This window comes from Antrostomus carolinensis, unplaced genomic scaffold, assembly GCF_000700745.2.
Source record: "Antrostomus carolinensis isolate BGI_N321 unplaced genomic scaffold, ASM70074v2 scaffold15962, whole genome shotgun sequence".
NCBI classification, from domain to species: domain Eukaryota; kingdom Metazoa; phylum Chordata; class Aves; order Caprimulgiformes; family Caprimulgidae; genus Antrostomus; species Antrostomus carolinensis.
In genome coordinates this window covers 42,400-63,917 of record NW_010300328.1, presented here as the reverse complement: position 1 = coordinate 63,917, position 21,518 = coordinate 42,400, and the positions used below count along the sequence as shown (strand labels likewise).

The 21,518-nt window shown below is 41.2% G+C and overlaps 1 protein-coding gene across 5 annotated transcripts in view; it reads right to left on the bottom strand.

The window, feature by feature from the left end:
- SRGAP2 (SLIT-ROBO Rho GTPase activating protein 2) overlaps positions 1-21,518 on the bottom strand; it is a 102,005-nt gene that overhangs the window by 38,519 nt on the left and 41,968 nt on the right. For all 5 annotated transcript variants that reach the window (XM_029083783.1, XM_010163109.1, XM_029083784.1 and 2 more), the window contains exons 3-6: positions 18,440-18,602; positions 4,525-4,587; positions 1,456-1,671; positions 418-546 (exon numbers count right to left, since the gene is read on the bottom strand). In XM_029083783.1, coding sequence (XP_028939616.1) covers positions 418-546; positions 1,456-1,671; positions 4,525-4,587; positions 18,440-18,602 — 571 coding nt within the window. The remainder of the gene's footprint in view (positions 1-417; positions 547-1,455; positions 1,672-4,524; positions 4,588-18,439; positions 18,603-21,518) is intronic.

Sequence of the window (21,518 nt, the reverse complement as noted above, 5' to 3'; positions counted from 1 at the left end):
AATGCTTCTGTCCTCATTTCTTTTACCAACTGGTATACTGTTTCTACAGTTAACATCTGAGTTATAATCTTGAGGGATTGCTTAAAATAGTAAATAGAAAATGTCAAGCAACAGAGCGATACTGAAGCTGAGTTTCATTTTAACTAAGCAACTCCTCCTTCTACACATTTCAATGCCAGGTTTCTTGTGTAAGCTTTTATCTGTGCAGTGGACTCCCAGTAAGCCATCTAGGAAAAGCTCACTTAACAGCTTAATGACCAATTATCAGCCCTGTTGTTTCTCTCTAAGCTGCTCATCCACGAGCATCACTCCACAACTGTACAGAGGTTACCAGGTATACAAGATGTTGAAGGAGAAGCACACGTGAGGGTTAATGGCAATGATATTCATTGCAGGCACCCAAGCAGCAGCACTTACATCAATGAGATCAGACAGGTCATGAATGTAATACTTGAATACAGATGCATTGGTGGCTTCCAGAGCTAGCAGATACTCATTTCTTGCTTTAATAGCCTTCAGTCTATTTTCTGTGTACTTCGCTTGGCGCTAAAAGAGAAATCAAAACCAGAATATATTTTAAAAGAGGTGCAGCAGGAGTAGCAGCATTCTTATAACACCACAGGACACTGAACGAACCTCTGCCCGTACATATTTTGTTCATTTGGATTCCAGTTTTGTCAAGACTCAAAGACTTAGAAATTAGATGAATTATTTAGATGTTTTTAAGCATCGCTATACTAGACAGCTTTGCATTTAAAGTCTTCTCTGAAAACAGACTGCAGGTTGGGGAAGACTAAGGGAAGAATGAAGGAACAAGGTGGATTTCTGAGGTTATAGCCCAGCTCCAGCACTGCAAGAGAGGCTGCTAGAAGCCCACAGGTAGTTTGAGGGCTGCCACAGGCACTCCACCTCTTCCAGCTGAAGTCAGGTCTAAACTTGATCCTTTCAGCACCTCAATAAATCCAAAACTAAATCTTCATCTTCTATTTGCCTGAATCTTAGCGCTGAACTACTTAACTGACTGACCAATGGCTAAGGCAACTGGCTCTGCTGGTGAAGCCAGTTTGGGCTTGCATGTCCCCCTGTAACAATGGTCAGATCTTGGTCTGGCATGAAAAGGTAAAGAAAAATCTGGTACTCTTTACAAGAAAAAAAAAATGTTAACCATGACTTTCAAGAAGCCAGTTGTTACTTTTATACCATAACCTCATTTTAGCTTTCGGTACCATATCTACATAATCTGGGATAATAAAAAAATGCATATCTGACTGTCCTAAAAGAAAACTGGTGCTAGCTTTTGCTTTTCCTTAATTTGAATGTTTAAAACTTGTACAAAAACTGAGACTTGCATCTGAATGTCACAAAGGAGGGAACTCAGCAGCTCCTGTGCTGACCTACTGCCAAGGTCCCCTCCTCAAGCACTCTACACAAGCAGCAGCAATGCTGGGGAAGTACCTTCTCCTTCATTTTCTCTATTTTTTTGACAGAGCTTCGTCTAACATGTTTTTCTTCAAACTTGACATTGGAAGTCGAGTCAGGGGAGCGCGGCGTCTGCTTATCCTCTTGTTTCACTGACTTCCCAATCTGCTTTTCTTCCTGCTTCTCTGCCTCTTTCAGTTTGCTCTGAGCACTGATGCTGTCAGCGTTGTACATGTGGTAGGTTTTCATAACCTGCAGAAAATGATACATGAGAGTCAGAGAGCACCACAGATCGATTTGCTGAGGAAGAAACGGGTTTATCTAACCAACAAACTAGGCGTACAGATATTTTGCCTTATTTATCTGTATGACCAAGTCTCAGAGAGGACAGTTATACATTTATCTGGAAAGCTTACAAGCCAGGAGGAGGGAAAAAGTCAGAAGAAAGAAGTCACATGCTGCAACACTTATTTTTTTTTAATTTGGTCATGCACTCCCCAAAACTGTAAGTTTCTTGGACTATTTCATAATAGTTGTCCATCATGTTTCTAGTAAATGGAAGAAACGATACTAGCTAAGGAAAGGCATTTGGACAGTGACTAGCAAGTCAGATCTAGTTGCTACTTGGGAGTTAGAAATACCTAAGCCAGCAAATTCTGAGGGAAATTTCACATCTCAAAAAAGAATGAAAGAAGAAGCACGAATAAAAGTGGCTCTCAAATCTGAAATCAAAGTGGATTATTTTGCAGCTGCTTCTTTGTTTAACTTTGGCATGTGCCTTCGTGTGCAAGCCAATAAAGGAGTCATAAAAACCAAAAAAAGATACAGACTAAATCCAGCCTCCTTACTATTCAAAGAAAATTACATGCCAACGTTGGGAAATGATAGCTTTTCATCAGCAGGTAAGGTTTCAGAAGAGATGTCTATCAGTCTTTCATCTGGATGAATCAGTCCTTTAAACATCACAAGTCTCAAGGAACTGTATGCAAATCAATAGTCTGAACACAATGGCTGCAAAAGCAACCCAGGTTTGGTTTGTTTAAATCAAATTTTATATAAAAAAGCACTTCCATTTACCTTATGTAGTAAAAATATTTTTAAAAGGGTGTGGTTCTTTTGCTCAGGGAGACCTGGACCCTGTACTATACGGATAATTTATACTACAGCACTTTTTTTTATAAATAAGTAAAGATAAATATCCCCCAAAGTCACAAAAAACCCCAAACCCTATTTGTTTCACAGGATATTCATGTCTAGCTTTGTGTTAAGAAAACAGAACCAAAAAAATCCCAAAGGGCACAATATATAAACTGGCTTTTTTTTTTATCCACAATTACAAAGCAATTCAATTCACACATGGACACCAAAGCAAACATTATGATGATGTAATTTTGATAGGGGTCAAAAAAAATAAGGCACAGTTGCATAAAGACACCTTAAAAGTGTTGTTCCAGCATTAATCAAGACCCTACTTGCAAATAACTTGATTTCTTTTAGATGAAAACCCTATTTACACCTATTTCACCTTAGTTTGAACCATAATTTTACATAAGTACGACGCATGCTCTCTCTTTATGCAGCGATCAGCAAAGGTTCTGAGATACAAAGAGACGCTGTATTTAAACATGAAAGAGAATGTGAACGCAGCCAGTATTAAAGAGAGACTTTCTGAATAATTTACACACACACACACTTTCAGCTCCTGCATATGCTTAGACTACAAAGCAGGCATTTATAATGATGGATGCAAAGTAGTATCTCTTCCTCTATCACTGAAAGTGGAACTGGCAGAAAGCAAGAGAAGCAGAAAGAGAAATCCCAGTTTTAATGATTTGATCCTGCTGATGGTGCCACAAGCTCTGCCTGCCCCGTGTTTGGCGATGGGGTCACTGTTGACTCACTCCTGTCTGCTGAGGGCAACAGCACAGTCAAGGACTGATTGCACAGGACAAGTCAGGACAAAGTAACAATCCTCTATATTTCAGCTGTGTAGGCAAACGAAAGACTTTGCCCATTTTCAGGGACATTCATTTTGCCTGAAAAATAGGGACTCTACCAATCATTTAGAAAAGGAGGAAAATCATAAACTAGATTCACAGCCTCACCTCTTCAACTGCCACTGCAGCAGCAAGAACACTGGTGCAGAAATTCCCTTTTCCTACTCCTGAGCTCCTTTTTTTCCCTGAAAAATTAGTCTGAATATTTGGCTTTGATTAATGAAACAATTTCCTTCTATACATTATGTTGCTACAGGAAATTTCAGGGAAACCCCTCTCTATACTCTAGCACTGATACTAATACCAAATTTCATCACGAGGTTGCTATGCCATTCCTGGGTCATCTTTTGAAAGAATGAAGGGAAGAACATGTACCTCAGTGTAACGACCCGACGTACCATTAGGGAAGGACAAAAGAAAAGACATTTTGAGCAACAAAACTGTGCGTAGGTTCTGCTTTTAAAAGAGAACTAACACTAAACAGCTGCAGAAAGCAAAAATTTAATCAAACAACAGGCTTTTCCATTCATCTATGTGAGGAAAAAAATCCCAAAGCAGCACATGAACTTTTATGAAGACATTCCTTCTCCTTCCCAAGGCAATGCCTCTTTCTTGGTGCCTCCAACAGATTTGCTGAGAAGCAAAAAGCACAGATGGAAAACTATTACTCTAAAGGGAGCTGTTTTGCTGAAAGAGTTGAGGAACAAATAAACACAGTGGGTCCCCCTCGCTGGAGCTGTGTGCTGCCTTTTGTATGCTCAAGACCACACAAAACCAAGGACTGAAGATTTTTATAACTTATTTGGAAATAATTCTAATATCTGCTACTCTTTTTAAAACCAACACTGCGGGCAGTAGCAGGTGTGTGCTAAGGTGAGATCTCCGAGTAGTGGAGCCAACACTTCCAGAGCTGGAAAAACATAAGGATAGAGTGAAAAAAAATAAGATTTATGGTGCTCTATAGACTGGTGAACACAAGCTGCCTCAAACTGCAAAAGACTGCAGACATTTATCAGTCGTGGTGCTTAGTCTCTGCTGTAACAGCAGGCTGGGAGAAGTCAAACGCTTCTTCTGCCTGAAAAGATGCCAAGAAGTCAGTTTGATTTACCGTGTAGAGTTCATTCAAGACCTTCATCAAGTCTTCCTGGAGCTGCAATCCCACTTCCTTGCTCTGCAACAAAACAGAGAAATGAAAGTTAATTGGGGAAGACAGTAAAAAAAGGTGGAGGAAGTGAGCATGCTCCGCATCTACAAATAATTTAGGCTGAATTAAGGACTGCTATTTATGTTAGCAAATCCCATCACCGCTCAGCCCAGAGCCACTTATGTCCACACTGCACAAACAGTATTAATAAACTGAAGTGTTATACATACACAGTCAGAAAAGCCTCACAGAAGGAAGGCAGGGAAGTTTCCAGAGAACATGAGATTTTTCAACATTATAAGCCTAGAAACACAGAGATTTGCCATGCAGAGTTAAAAAAATCAAATCAAATCAAATCTGTGCTTTCAGATGCACAATCTCTCTTCTGAGTCTCCACGAGATTTACTGGAAGTTTACATTTTCTTCCACAAATACCACAATAGCCTGCTACACCCTCCTGCCTCCTTTGGCAAATGTTCCTTCACTTCTGCATTTCACCATCAGAGCTACAAAAAGAACCACCACATCAACATTAAAAAATAAAATAAAATAAAATTACTCTGACAGGGCTTTACATGCACACACACACACACATTTCTATTCAAATTTTAAATCAATATGGGATTTACCTCAACAGATAAAGAAATTGGGGTTTTTTTGTTTTGGTTTTGTTTTTTTTTTTAAAATAAACTACATGGACTACAATACAGTTTAACCAAATCAATACAACTCACTCTGTCCTGGGAGACACTTGCATTACTGAGCTGCCTAGTAAAACCTAAGGCTATATGACTCATTAACTTGTTTCCTTCACTAAAACAGTAGAAGGAAAAGAAAAAAAAGCAAACCTACAGATAGACACGACTGGTTGTCAAAACCAGCTGACACCCAAACCAGCCTGCAGTCAAGTGTCACATTTTTAAAATATATTTACTTATTTAAACTCCCTGCTAGTTAGAGAGCAGCCAGCACTTCTACATCCTAATTGGACTCTCCTACATGAAGAGCTGGTGCTGGCACACATTTGGCTTTAGCTAATACAGGAACAGGTAAGTTTCTGGTTTTCTAATAAAGACAGTGGAATGCCAAATGATGCGCATCCGTAATTCCCGACAGACGGCACCTCCGTATGCAAAACCCTCTTTGAAGGAGCGTTTCTGCATGCAATGTAGCTTGCATGCAAAGGAGGGCAACTTCCTTACTTAATGAGTTTAATCTTCACTGCATTAGAGACAAGATTTCATGCTAAAACTGTCACTGTTCGCATTCTGAAGAGCTTCCAAAGGAAAGCTGAGACATTCAGACACATCGAGAAGCACACTGAGCCAGCGCTGGCTGACACACCTTGCGAAGCCACACACACAAACCTTAACAAACCCCCTTCTTCTATAGCAGGAATATAAACCATCAAGAAAAAAAATCTCTGTATTTGTAATACAATTTACATCTTTCAGCCTACAGTTATTGAAAGAGATTAAAGCCAATAAAGCTACAGTCAGACCCAAACAGATGTTTCCTCTCTCTGCTGTTGAAGACTCCTCGAAGTGATGCCCCAACTGTTACCCCGTTCACCCGAACAGGCTGCTGGAATGATTTTAACTCACTGCTTCAACCCTGTTCAGTGGTCACGTTATCATGCCTGATCACCCCTTTGAAATTCCAGGAAAATCCATATCCATTCTGACAACGAGCTGGTTATCATCCCTGCCTTGTAGCAAGCAGCCAAGGTTGTCACATATTATAAAAATATCAGAGCTGTTGGGCTCAGAGTGTTATACAACACCCTTTAAGGTGAAAGAGGAGGGGAAATGAGACAAATCAATCATCAGCTATTTATAAAGTCATATATTGGGCTTATACCAAAGGGGAAAGCTCCCACAAAAAGCTCCACATTTAAGGATAACAGGCAATTATGGAAAGGACAGATCTATCTCCAGGTGACATCCGCTAACGATGTTCTTGCTTGAGCTGCACAGGAGCCAGCCAGCTTCAACAGTTTTGTTCCTATAAAACATTCAACTGGAAAAAAAATCCCAACAATTACTGTATTTAATGACAGAAATCTCAGAAACAGCCTTAACCTCCACAGCACAATCCTTAACATTTTCAAACCCCTGCTTGTAATTTCATAGCTCTAATCATCCTGAGGCGCAGGAAAGAGATAAAGCACACCAAATTCCACTTTTTCTTAGGTTTTATTGATAAAAGACATCCAAGGGAGTAATTGGAGAAGCCAAAGAAGAGAGCAGACATCTTGTCTCTCTATAGCAACATTTCTATTCACAAAAACACAGGCAGGCTTAAACACTCATCATCTAATAATTGTTTTCTCCACATTTTCCCACTAATTAGAAAGTGCAAATGCATCTACTGCTGCATGGAACAAGAATAACTTTATTCAGTTTATAGATTTTACTCATTCACTACCTACTAAGGCAACATTTGCCAGATTGAACCTTCATGTTCTGCATGTCAGAAGTATGTTATATCTACTGGGTTAAGCAAATTTGATAGGTTCAACATTATTTCTGTCTACAAAGTTCAGGAAAAGAAAAAGATAAAGAGGTAATGCAGCCAAACCCACGCTAAAACCAGGATTTCTGCCTAAGAAACCAAGATAGCATTAAGCCATGAGAAAAAAAAATACAGATAAACTAAAAAGCTAAAAGAGAAAGATTATCTAATTTAAATTATTCTTTTTTTTTTTAAATCCTGTCCAGTTCAGCAGCACTGAGAGTTTACTGCATTTCTGAAAAGACAGCTGTTTTATCACATTTCTGAAAATCCAGCTGTCAAAGGCTGGATGAGGCTTTGAGCAACCTGGTCTAGTGGAAGGTGTCCCTGCTGCTGGCAGGGGGATTGGAACTATATGATCTTTAAGGTCCCTTCCAATCCAAACCATTCTATGATTCTATGATTCTATTATAGACTGTTTATGTTTGTTGTGACCCACTCAGACCAGCCTGGCATCGTGCTGTTGGCAACGGCACGTACGAGCAGAAGCATCCAAGGTTGGGTCCTTTGCATCTTCCTACGTTCCAGTCCCATGTTCCTAAACCTGCTCCCCAGGTCCCCGGATCAGCTACTGGAAAAACAAGTGTCTGACACAAATACTGACAAAGGGGAACATCCTGCTTTTTCTAAGAACTCTTTAATTTAAGAAAAGAAAACTGATGGTGATGATGTCCAATCTCCAAGAGAGTTTGCAGAAATAAGATCTACGTTTTTTTCCATCTCTGAAAGCAGAAAAAAGCTGAAGGTGCTGCTCATCACTGCAGTTGATAAGAGTCACAAAGATTTTATGACTGCCTTTCACTCAACATGGGAGATGATTAATGAAAGTGACTGGCTGGGTCTGTTTCAAATGCCCTGAGCATTGAACTTTCCACACAGAAGGAGCTTTTCAGCAGCACGCTTCATGTGCTGGTTAAACTGCCTGGACGGGACCAATCGTCTGCCTTTCACCCGGCTCTTTTCAGCTCATTTGCTTATTTCTTGCAGAAAATTGCTCATTCGCTGTACAAACTGCTGAAGCATCAATTATGCGAAACAGATTAAAATGAATATTTTAATGCATATTCAGGTGGAAGAAGAAAAGAAGAAGTGTAAGCGCCAAATTGTTAAAACACAAAACTCTTTGTGCTTCTAAATGAGTTCTCAAGAAAGAAACTGCCAGATTGCTGGACTGGAAAAACCTTCCATTAAGATGAAGGCAAGATAGATCACAGGTATCCTGAAAACAAGAGCTATGCAATGAACACTGTTAATTTAATGCTGCTCCCTGGACTGATTCCACACACACAAAAAAAGAAAAGGTTCAGGGGGCAAAAAGTGGAGCTAGCTGAGCCTGATAAATGAAAATACATTGGAGGAAGCAGGTTAGCTTGGGAAAGTCAAAAGAAAATGCCTTAGACAGTCGCAAAAAAATTGTTGCTCAAGTACTGTAGAGGGTGGTGGACCTGATGCACAAAGCAAAGTTTTCTGAGGTCCCATGGAATTCAAAGTGCATCCAGATTAAAGGCTGATCTCACTCATTGCCATACAGGCACATAAGGGATTTCAAGATCCTGCTACAACATGGTGTGGAATTATGAGTAACAACACAGTCTCTACAGCTGTGAACATCTCCAGGTATCATTTTCTATTTAAATATCAAATTCTATACTATGGTTTTCAAAGGCAGACAGAGTTTGGAATGATTCATTTTGTAAACAATCCTCCAGGAAAAAGCAATAAATAAAGCAACAGAATATCTGATAAATTTATTATCTATTCCTGGCTGCACCTGCAACTGGAGTCTGTCTGTACATCCCTCAAAAAGCCTGTGGAAGGGCTTGTGCAACAAAATCTTATCTGATTACCCCCAATAATAAACTGTGTATGCACGTGGGGAGGGGTTGTCCCCACAAACCTCGTCTCCTCCTTATCCCATCAGGGTTAAACATTTATCCTCTTGATCTGGGAGGTTATCTAGTTTGATCTGCATCACTAACGCTCCTGGAAGATGGCACAGCATGGGAGCCCACCACACACCCCAGGAAGGGGGAGAGCAGGACACCAACACAACCTCACCTGTGCTGCTGCAAAGGTACCCGACCATCAGTGACCAACACAGGCTTCCTTTTCTCTGCAAATCAGGGAAACTATCAACAGCAGCCACGAGAACAAGGAAGTTACTTCAGCAAGGTGACAAGAGTAACCTGCCCAGGAGCACTAACGTCCAACCTCAATACTTTCTCACAAGCTGCCTTTCTCAAGCCTTTTCTTCAGCCCAGAACAAGAAAGTAAAAGAAGCTGCCCTAAGCCACGTGTGTTCACATGCACACACGTACACGCTCACACATGCACACGTACTCCTTTGTTACTACAGGGTGTAGATGAACCATGTGCAGAGCTGTAGGTTGCTGCCACCCCTCGCTGGAACATAAATTCCCAGCACGCCGTGCCAGTTTCTCAACAGCCTCTTTGTTCCAGCCCTCCTCCCCTCCACCTCCCCTCTAATTTAATCAAGATGTTTTTTGGGATCTACTGCAGCACTCGCTTGGCTGTTCCGCATTCCACCAAACATTAACGACTTCAGCTTCAAAATATTTAGGGGGGGGGGGGGGGGAAGATAATAAATATGAGAGCTAAGGAATGCTGTCAACATTTTATGCCCTGGATCTCGAGCCTCAGTAAGGTAGTTCCAAATCTGATAGAAAGACGGTACGGCTTCAAAACAAACATACTGTGAAGTTCACGAGATGCTTTTCTGTATAAACTCAACAGCAAGGAAGCGCTCAGCAACCATCGGTGGGTGAACCCGTAACACACCGAGATAAGAGATTTTATCTACTCCGCTGCCTGAAATCACGTCAGCCAGTGACAGGTCTAGAACTGGAAGCCAAATCTGCTGATTCTGAAAACCACTCTCTTAACAAGACTGCTTCTCTACATCTTTTTAAAAAGGTATAATTAAATATAGATAGGTAGAAGACAAACATTAAATGTTCCAATGTTTTTTTTAAATCAACAGTGAGAGCTGGGAGGGAAGTGGGTTGAGTTCTTGCTGAGACCAGGGATGAAATTTGCAGAAGTGGAAGATTCTTTTTATTCCTGTCGATATCAAGATTATGGTAGAGGGTATTTACTATGCATTAGTTAACATCTACTTCTGAAGTTTGTTAGAGACAGCTTGTCAGGTAAAATTTTCCAAGATGATGCATGTAGCACTTAAATAATACTTGCTAATTAAAGCTTAGAATTCTTTACAGGTAGATCTTTTATAATGCTCTTTTTTTTTTCTTTTTTAAACAGGTCTGCCTTTAATTCATTTGCACACAATAGTAAATATGATTTATCCCCTCATCTACACCATCAACTACCTTCACTGTTTAGAAGGACTCCATCATCACCATCAGTCCAACCCATTTGTTATGGATGGACCCCATATTTTACAAGGATGTACTCTCAACGAAGGCTGGAACCCACCTGAAGCCTGTGCAAGTTTTGTGCAAGTTTCTCCCACAACTTTTATGAAGAAAGTGCTCAGCCATTATCACATGTGCCTGCAGAACAGGAATTCTGTAAAGACTTCTTCTAAAGCTTCAAACTCTCCAGAATTTAAAGAAAAAGTTAGAAAAACAAAATCTATGTCGTACAATATACACACATATTTTGGATGACAGATCATCAGTTTCCAGTTCAATGATCCATTATGCATTGGTCAGTCATATTGAAATTGCAGTTGTATTATCTAGTTTTCTCCACCATTTCACTAGTGATTTGTTTCACCGCTATGTCAGTAATAAGGAATTTTCCTCATTACAGCAGAATACTGTACTCTGAAACAGCCATTCCTACATGAAACCACGTCATGCTGCTGCATCCCCTCCTCTGGGCTGAAAGAGCTGCTTCCCAACAACCCCCATTCCCTTTTTCTCCCTTTTTTTTATTTTTTTTGCAGAATTCTGTGCTGATGCTGTTGAATCTTGGGCTTCAGGCACTCAATCTCAACAAACCAAGCAATTTTATGGCTGAAAGCATTCATTCTTGTTGTGAAGTCAGCTACATTTGCCCTCATCGAATGAGCCACATGTGAAACGGGCTTCAGAAGGTGGCAAGACCTACCAGCAAGCGGTGAAATCCTGTAAAATATTGGAAGTAATGTTCTGTAATTCTGCTCACAGTTTTAGCGCTCTGCATGACAGCTCTGTGTAACCAACTTCCCCCAATACCCTTTTTCAAACAGCTGTGATTTATCTCTAGGAAAAACTGACTGGAAGGATCAGAGTCAGACAAATGACCTGCAGGATAAAAGTGCTGTTACCTTCTTCCTGGCTGACCTGAATTCACACCGCAGCAAGATAAAGATGAGCAAACTGGTGTAGTGAAAGACAACAAAAGCATACAGGAAATTAGAAACAAAATGCAATTAACAATGGACCCCACATGTAAAAGGACCAGAGGCAGCTCGTTCCTTGCCTATTCTATATGCAGAAGTGACATTATTAGCTTATAACATATGTAGTTCAATTACTCCAGCTGTAGCCCTCAGCATTCAGTGCGTTACCCTGAGCAATAAGCTCTGATCCCATCATTACATCTGACCAGGTACAAAGTGTCAGCAGCGTCACAGAAACCATCCACTCCAATTCCAGGTGGGGGGAATCAAACCTCTTTCCTCAGAAGCAGATTTATACACTGCTGACTCCGATAAGAGCAGCACACAAATTGTTTCACTCCCTCTTCTCTATCCCCATTCCACTTGTTCTAAAAATGAGCTAGTAGGAAAACCAGGAGGTTTAATTTCCCCAATGAGAACTCAGAAAGTATCATTCACAATGGGTCTCTGTGTCCTTTAACTTTTGGGAAAACAGTAAGAACTCAACATGACTATTTCCTAAAGCACCGAAGGCGGAGGAAGACACAGTCCGTAAGGCTGCAGACAGGAGTGCAGGGATCTAGCGTGTACTTACCAACCAACCCTGCACCTCAACAACAGTCCTACTTACAGTATTTGTATATTTACATGTTTATACTGTTACAAAGAAATATTTTTTACAAATATTTTTTACAAATGCCCACTGCATTTCTTTCATGCGTGTGGTTTTTCCATATGTGGTGTATTTTAAGATTGTTCATATTCTGGTACCAATGCAGCAATGAGACATCCTGCAGCTGTAAAGTAGGTCATCTTCAGCGCAGAGCCCTTAAGAGAATTAATAATTCTTCTTCCTTGATTGCTGCAAGGCTTTTAACCAACTCATTGTGGATTTTTCATTTCACATCAAACAGTGTTCAGTGTACCAAAGATAAACTGGTTTTGTCGGCGATCAAAGGTATTAAACAGGAAGCAAATTTCAAATCGTCAGTTTTGTTTTCTTCATTCCTTCTTACAGAGTTTTCTCCTCATAAATATCATAACTTAGCTTGATACAATAGTGTAAAGGAATGCTACACTCCCAAAGCAAGATTTATAGGGCAACTACCCCTCCCTGCTCTACACTGAGAGGACACGTCCACCTGAACAAGGCAGAAAGCAGGGCAGGACTGCTCCGAGCATCTCCAGTGAGCCTCCCAGTTCACACTGGAACAAGGAGCCCTGAGTTAAAAACAGAGCAGAAGATGAATGTTTTACACACAGTAGGACCAATGCTACATGAAGGGTACACGTAACAGCAAGGCAGGCAGATGCTGAGGAGGTACTCAGCTCTATTTAGAGACACAGCTCTAGAAAGCAGCTGGTAACAGCCACTGCCAGTCCCGAGGCCCCTCGAGACACAGGAACTTACGCATATGCAGAATAAATCTGCTTTTCTGCCTATTAACACTTTCCAATTACTTCACAATTTTGTTATGTAAAAATCTGTCAAGTTTAAAAAAAAAAAAAAAACAAAAAAAAAAAACAGTTTGTTCAGAAACTCCTCAAAATGATGGAGGCTTCCACAGCCCATTCTTTTAAAAAAATATAATTTTTTTCCTATTAAATTTAAACAAGAGCTATTGGTCTGCTTCTAGGAAAATCTGAGACAATGAAGAGTGATTAAAGATATCAAATTAAAGAGACTGCTTCTCAAAAGGCTGCACACATATAAATAGTACCAAGGGATCTCACAAAAAAAGATACATCTGTAGGGCAAGAAAACCTGATACCCATAGCACAAACACAAAGGTTGTACCATGCAGAGAAATCAAGGACCACATTACAATAGCAGGGCGACAGAGGGAAAGCGTGAAAAGGGAGAAAAGTGGAAATCAAAGGTGGAATTGGCTCAAATGGAAGAATATTTTCAATACATGTACATAAAGTTATAAATAAAAAGGCCACACTGAAAGAAGAAAAGCAGGGAGGAACCAAAGGAGTGGTCTCTACAGAAGCAGATGGAGGAATGAAAAGGAACGTGCATAACAGGCGCTGACATCAAAGCAGGACGGTGCTCCTGGAGAGGGAGAGGTGACCAGAATGGCAACGCCGGGAGGCACATGGGCTTTAAACTTCAACCTTGTCTGAAACCCAGGGCTAAATCATTAACTGTTGGACAAATACGAAAATATTACCTCCTTCCCAAGGTGTAACAATTTGTTATTAGGGCAACTCCGCCAGCTCCCCAACTAGTTTTATTTGCTCGAGAGAGTGGTTATTTATTTCACCATTTATCTTCCTTTTCTTCTGTAGTGGTGCAGAATTGCAGGGACATCGTTACCGGGGCCAGCGGCGCCGCTGAAGCCGAACGCCAGCTCCCCACTGACACCAACGGGATTCATCTGCACGACTGCTACAGCTGCAAGGTCCTTATTAACTTCATCCTTTACTGAAATGGAAGAGTTTCCTCAAGAGAGGCCAAAACAAAGTGCATGGAAAGAGCACAGTGTGCCAAGAATACCTACACCTCGCGTTGCACGTTTTCAATACGATATAAAACCACATTTGGTGGAAAGAGCCCAGCGCTCAGACATGTGAAGGTTTTGCAGGGGAGAGTTAACCGAGGAAGTAAACAAATCCAAAAGGCAGGAAGAAACAGGGCTGACACACACTGTGTATCCAGCACCACTTCAGCGCTGGCTTTGGCAGCAAACACAGCTTCTCTTATCAGCAAAGATACCTTTGAAGTGGCTGGCAAGCTTCCATCTAACACTCAAACAAATAAGACCCTCCACATCGTAACACAGCCCTGGAGAGGGATCTCTTCATTGTAAGACACGAACAGAAAAACGGCGTGAGGCAAAGCCACAGACCACGCAGGCTTCCCACGACACTGTGAATCCAAACACTGGGAACACAACCCCTCTGAAAACCTGTGTGCAACGCAGGCACCACCGCTGGGCTTGCACAATTTCACTGAATTCAAGACAGACCCGCCTGAGCTGGACCATCAGCACTGCTGTGTCCTTCCTGCTCCAAGGGGTCCAGGAGTGAACACGTGCAAATCTGTCTGAGCCTGAGGATTCTCCACCACAGTCACTGGAAGAGACAAACCCCACGTTGCCACCACTACTGATGCTCTCCCAGACAGAGACATCCCCAGTTTGCCCCACACCTTGGGCTCTGTGTGTGACACAGCCAGCTCCCACCGCCTCCCTCCACATCTCCACAGCCCTTGAGGATGCGTTTCCTTCCCAGCATGGACCTTATCACACCCACCCAGGCCCTTTGCAGCCTTAAGGCTGGATTACAGCTGCATGCTGTACTCAGATCTCTCGCGTTTGAAAAAGCTCGCCACTTCAGACAGCACAAGATACAGAAACTCAAGAGTTTAACAACAAAAGGGATCTCAAGTACATCCTTTCTACCCTGTTTATCCTTCCTAGCTCACCTGCTCGATCCCAGCATGATACAAAGCACTGATTCAAGAAGGCCCTAAATTATAAATGGCCCAAGAAAAGGATTTCATGCCTCAGGATTTTATTTCAACTGCCCTCAGCAGATGATGATCTCTATATTGTTATCCTCTCCGTATTTCTTAGCATTATTTACAATCCAGTGAGTAGTTACTAAACATAAGTGACTAGAGCACCTGCAATCAGACACATGTATAACTTTTTTAGAAGGTATTTTCCAAACAGAAGTGTAAAAAAGAATGTTCCTCAGACTTTCAAATAATAAAGCATCCTCATCTTTAACACTGATTCCCTGTGTAGCGTGAGATAAGGACAGACAGCTCCCAAATCAGCAGCGAGATTGGCAGCACGTTTCCAACAGCTACAATTTCCATGGGAAAACAGTAAAATCCAAGCTCTTGTGTTAAGCTAAACCTGAGTGTCCCAACAGCATCGCAGCCAAGGCTCTGCCTCCCGCAGGCTGCACTTCATGAATCCGCAGTCAGTGTGTTTTAACTGTGTGTGTCAGACCAGACAGGAGATAGTGTGGAAGCGGTGAGTGAGCTGGAATGACGACATGGCACAAGACAGGCAGGAAACTCCAGTCTCCATAATAACACAGCCAGTTATGTCACTGACACAGCCTGGTTAATTAGATCTGTGGAGAAATTTGCTGAGATGTAGCACCACACTAATTCAGCTCTGCCAGTCAGAGCTACTTCACATTTGGGGTTTTATTGGGACTTCTGAATTTGCCTTCCAAAGCTTCATGGAAAGTTCTGCAGCATGGCACAGTACTGTTACTTGCCATGTAGCTCCTGTATAAATTACATCTGTTTTAAGACTGCTAAAAAGCTCTCCATTTTCTGAGCTGTCACATTCTATGGTAGCTCTTCTCCACTGAAAAAATGGGAAAAGATGTCTCAAGTTTACAAGAGGATGAGAGAAGCGAAGGGGAGAAGAAGGACAATGTTCTTTTAGATTTTCTCATCAATAGGACTAATTTCCATTTGGGCTAGCACAGTTTCTAACTTCTAGTTAGAGGTATAAAAATACATGCAACTCCTAAATACCTTGCTAAGCCACCTAATTACTCCTCTTCAACACCTACAGTTACCGATCAGAGCAGCATCCTGGCTTTGCCAGCAACTTGCTGAGCAACTCTGGATAAGTGACTTCATCCACTTGCCCCTGTTTTTTCATCCAGGAAAAGATATCATTCGTCTGCTTATGGTCCAGAGATATTCTGAAGATTGTTTGTACTGTTCTTGGGATATACTGAGTACTACAAGCACGCTACAACTCAGGTTTTACAAATAAATAGCATTTTTTTTTTAAATCCATGAGACATAAAGCTGATTTGCAATATTTTAACCACACACCACATCTATTTTCCAGCCTCCAGCAGCTTTTATACAACTTCACGCTGCTTCACATGGCTCAGGAAGGTGAGAGATTCTAATGAAAGTGCACAAGGAAGAGTAGATTCAAGTTCAACCAAATTTCTCTATTTATCAGCTGCTATCTTATTCAATAATGCAACTCTCTAGATAAGACAGGATGCAATTTTTGTTTTTAACCACCCAGCACAAGTAATCTAATACCTGGTTTGGCCTTCAGCCAGTTTGGATGCCTGGTAAACAGTCAGACAACAAGGAGCTGGAATTTAGTAACAAGTGCCTTGTTGTTTGCACAAATTAATAGAGAGTTTGAATCTGGTCTGTGAGGAAAAGACCAGAGGGGTTTTTTTGTTGTCAGTTGGTTATTTGTTTGTTTTTATTAAAGTCCTGCTGACCAAAATAAAACAAAACAAAACAAGGTGAGACCATGCGTATACAGGGGGCTGAAAATTAAGATGCTAGTTTCCAGCCAAACTGGGATGATATCAATTTCCATGTACTTCCTCGTGAAGGCATTTTCTCAACCACCTTGCTCAAGCACAGCCCTTGTTGAAATTCAGTGGGGAGATTACTTATCCTTTGGAAGGATTAGAGGAATTGAAGAGCAACTGCCATTCAATAATCCCGTGTAAGTATCTAATCAACCATAATGTAATTACCAGAAAGTTTTAAAAGGTCAAAAAGGTCTTAGTGTGAAAAACAGACTGTTCCTCATCTGCTTGGGTAATGCCTCAAAAAAAAAGAAAGAAGTAAAAGAGAAACAGAGTAAAACTTGAATATATTTTCCATGCTTTGTTGCTATCCATTAAAAACTCAAAATAAATAGGCAGAGGACAAGGAACACAACAGTGCACTTGCACTTATTTTCATTCTCCTATAGAAATCAGCTGCCAACACACACAAGTACTTGCTGTAAAAGAGCAAATGCATCCCGCTCTCCAGGTAACACACAAGATGCCACTCCTTCAAGTGCATCTTGACATGAAATTTCACACACAATATTGAGCATTGTTCATTTTCTAGCAGGTTAAATGGACTGCATTATATAGACTCTCTTTATCAGTTCAAGCGACATAGAGATGTTAAGAAACATCTCAACACACTTTCCTCAACGCATTTCAAAAACTGTCAAGACCAGAGTGAAAAGCCAACGAGGCCTCCAATTACTGCCAAGACTGCACCTAAACTGATTTTAATTTTAAAGTCACCCACTACTCATGTAACTCTGTCTTTAATATAACAACTGACACCACTGAAGGAAAAAAGACAGACATAAAAGCATGCTAGGAGTTTTTTATCAGAAGTGTTCCTCTTCCATTTCTCTCTCAGAGACAGTGAGATTTAGGATTAGTCTCCACAAAAGTATTCTTTAGAAAGCCCAGGTCCATCTCTAGGCATTGCAATAACAGAAATAACTCTCCAGGACCATGACACATTGCAAGGGAGTGGAGAGTAGCAGAAAAGAAATTGCTTTCAATGTTAGAATTGCAATGTTTTTAACATGTTAACTAGCAGGTGTTCCAGCCATTGACAAACCTCTGAAGAGACTAGGTATTACCATATAATAGGAGTTTCAAAGCTTCCATATTGTGTTTCTTCAACTGGAAGAACAGAATCTTAATAGAAAAAATACCCTCCCAACACTGTCTCACCTTTTTTTCCAGGTGGAAATCAAGGAGAGAAAAAGGGGACAAGGCTAACAAGAGACCTCAGCTGTATTATCTCGTTTTTCCAGAGAAGGATAATACATTCTTTTATTATATGGTATAGTAGGAATTCTCACTAATTTTCCTTTTAACCATAGTTTCTCCTCTACGACAGATATAAATTTGTCTTTGGAGAGTTGTTCTTGATTATATTCAGAGTTGAAGACCTGGAGAGCTTCTGCTTATTTAATAAAAGTTTCAAATTACAAAACTGTGAGCAGGTTAAGAGGAAAAAAAACATGGCCTGAATTTAGACCAACAAATCTCAACTGATCACTTTCAGGAAAATCCTAAAATACTAAAAGGAGTAAATAACTAAAGAAATCAGAGGCACAGCGATCCACAAAGAGGAAAAAAAACTCAACACGTGTTAGGCACAGTCAACAATAAATTGATCCACCAGAAGTAATAGCTAAAACTTCGTATTTCAAAAAGGACCAAAAAAACCCCACACACATTGTAGGACTCAGTTACCTTCTTGAACAGGCGCCCCGAATCTTCGCTGACCTGGACAAAGCGTGGAATGATGTTGTTGAGATAGATGTCGCTCAGGGTGGTGTGATCCCTGCTCTCCCGCTTCACTTGATTTAGCAGGAGATTCCAGCAATTGACGGGTGATAGCACATTCTGATCCTTCCTATAAAGGACACAAAATAGAAAGAAGAATTGGATAGGACTTTACCTGAAGTGGACAAAATGATTCTGTTCATGATGTTCTATATCTACAAATGCCAGAAACCCAGCTGCAGCACACACGGATCTGCTGAGGGAGAGGTGAGCAGAGAAAGGCTCCAAAATGGCTATTGCCCGTACAGAACACGTGCCCTCGATCACACACGACTACATTCACATGGCCATGGGCTTTTGCCTGCCAACAAGCAGATCAGGCAAGTGCAAGCTACACTATGCCAAATGTAGGCTCTGATTTTTCCTTTTGAATCCAAGGATTTGTGCATAAATCGCAGTGCCTGAGGGAGAGCGATGGCTCCAGGGTCTAACAAGAGGTTTCACAGCGCTGTCTCGGGTATTTGCGACTTAACCGCAATAAAAAGACTTCAAGCATTCAGTTAGCTAAACAGCATCTGCATAGGAAACAAAATGTTATGTCTCATGTACAAAAAAAATTATGTGCAAGCATCTATATCTGTCCCGAGCAAGAGAGAAAGCAACATCCACATAACAAGCTTTATTTTCTCATCTTTGAACTTTCTCAACCTTATTTACGGTTGATTCACTCCGCACTCTGCAAATAAGTAACACAAAGGGGCAAAGGGGGAGACGAGAGGAACCTCAGTTTATTTGGATCAACATTTCATGCACTGAAAGGAAAATAAGTCATTTCTCGAGGCATCATTTCATACTAGATGAAAGCAAGGACGTTAGCAGTGATTGTGCACGGTCCCCCAGCAGCCCCGCAGCAGTGTTTGGAACTGGCAGATCTAGGTGCAGTCTGAACTACAGCGTTTACTTCTCTCTCTAGATCTGTTTATCATTTGTTTACAGTACAAGAATATTTACTTAGAAAAAGAGAAAGTCATCTCTGGTGGAAAGCCAGAGCTCATCTTGATTATTGTATGCAATTGTATCAGATTTCTTCCTCCTTACAAGAACTGTTTAATTTCCATTGAAAAAGGGAATATTCTGCACTTAAAAGGACAGCAATCTCTGCTGCCAGAAACGTCTGACATGGTGAAAATGGGAAAAATTAAGCCATGGCAGACTTTCATTGCCCTTCTCATGACACCAACGGTTGGATTTGTAGTGCAATATAGATAGTTTTAGATAAAAGGGAATAATTTCAGAACAGCTGATCTTGATGCTTTGTTTTTTTTCCCTTTAAAAACCGAAAAGCTCAGGAAATGACTGCAGCTTGTGATCTGGACTGCTTCAAGGTTTGGAGAGTGCACGTGTGCCTGTGTATATGTAAGTGGGAGGGGGTATAAAAAGGATTCTGGTTCTCCTGGTGTTTTGAGTTAAAAAACAAGAAAATAAGAGGTGAAAAGGCCCAGATTTTACTTAGAGACAATATTTACCTTCATATTCTAGTGTCCTGCATTGCAGATACTGCTGACATGCACAAAACCAGATGGAATGATCAAAATGCAGAACTGCACAAGGTTGAAACTGCCAGATGTTAAGCTATATAAATCAAAATAGTTGCCCCTCAATCTGCAATCAGTGTTTGCAGCGTACTGTTTGTGTTGTTAATATGCCAGAGAGCTCATTAGTAACTAAGATCTGGCTAACAGTGAATCTCTGGGTACTGCCCAGGCTGCAGCCAGCCCTCAAAGGGCACATTTGCAGATAAGTCGTGTGCTCTGTCTCCCACTGAAACAGAGATAAAAGCTCCTACCACAAGAGAAGGTAATATATATACCTTAAGTTTTGGGTTTAAATTTAGGTGAGACAAGAAACACCCAGCTTTCTTCCACCAAAGAGAAGGCAGGAGCAGGAAAGGTATCTCCAGAAAGAGCACCTCCAGGGAGCAGTGCTGGCTTGGAGGTGTACACACCATCTGGAGAGCCACCAACTCTACCAACAGACAAACTGGTTCATGTAGAAGACAGGAAGCAAACTAAATAAGATAGTACTGTGGATGGTTGTAAAAAGAAGTTTATGAAGGACAGTATTAAAAGATGTTAAAAGTTGGCTGGTTTGCTCCCTTACATCAATGGTATAAAAGTACTTTACACGTTGATTTAGGATTTGCCCTCTGAAGCTGGAAGAGTTACAAGTGAAAATGAACCAACTATCATAAAATGTTTGGAAATGAACTTAGGAACAAGAAGCTCAGACACTTCACCAGCTGATCTTGTTCTAGCTGTTGGAAATCCTGCCTCAAAACCCTTAACAGTCTGTTACTGCTTCATCACTTTGCTGCCTCACTCTTTTCCTAAGACCAGTGCAGTGCAGATCTCCTCCGAGCAGCCAGAACTCCAACTGTGTGCAGCCTGCTAACTTGCCTTCTCAGCCTTTGTACCATTCCCATCTGTACACAACACCAACCCGAAAACACTCAGCTGTTTTGATCCTTAATATCTCCCACTGCATTCTCCATCTTGTTATGAATTTTTTTGCTATGTGCTCCACTAAGAACATCTGGCTGTCCATGGATGCCCCAATCTTTCTCTTGGAAGAGCTGTGAGTAACAAGGACCAAGGGTTACAACTATAAGCAAGAATATTTGCAAGGGACTGTAGAGGAGCATGGTAGGAGTGCCTTGCTCTCTAAAGAAAACTGAAGCACCAAATGGGAACCAGAAGAGATGCAATAGTTAACTGGACAATTCCCAGCTGTCCAGGCTGCCCTACCACAACACCCGAAGCTATTCTAAGGCAGCACATAGCACGAATACCAAGAGCCCATGAAAAGCATGGTGAGTAAAATTGCTGGTGTCTAATGGCGCCAGATGGGTTGTTGACACACTCCGTGTGGTTAGACATGAAAGGCCATCCTGCAGGAAAAAATAATCACAACCCCACACGCTTCCAATCCGCGACCGGGATTGTCACCTTCGGGTCTGCGCAGTGAGCGCCGCACCCTCAGCTCAACC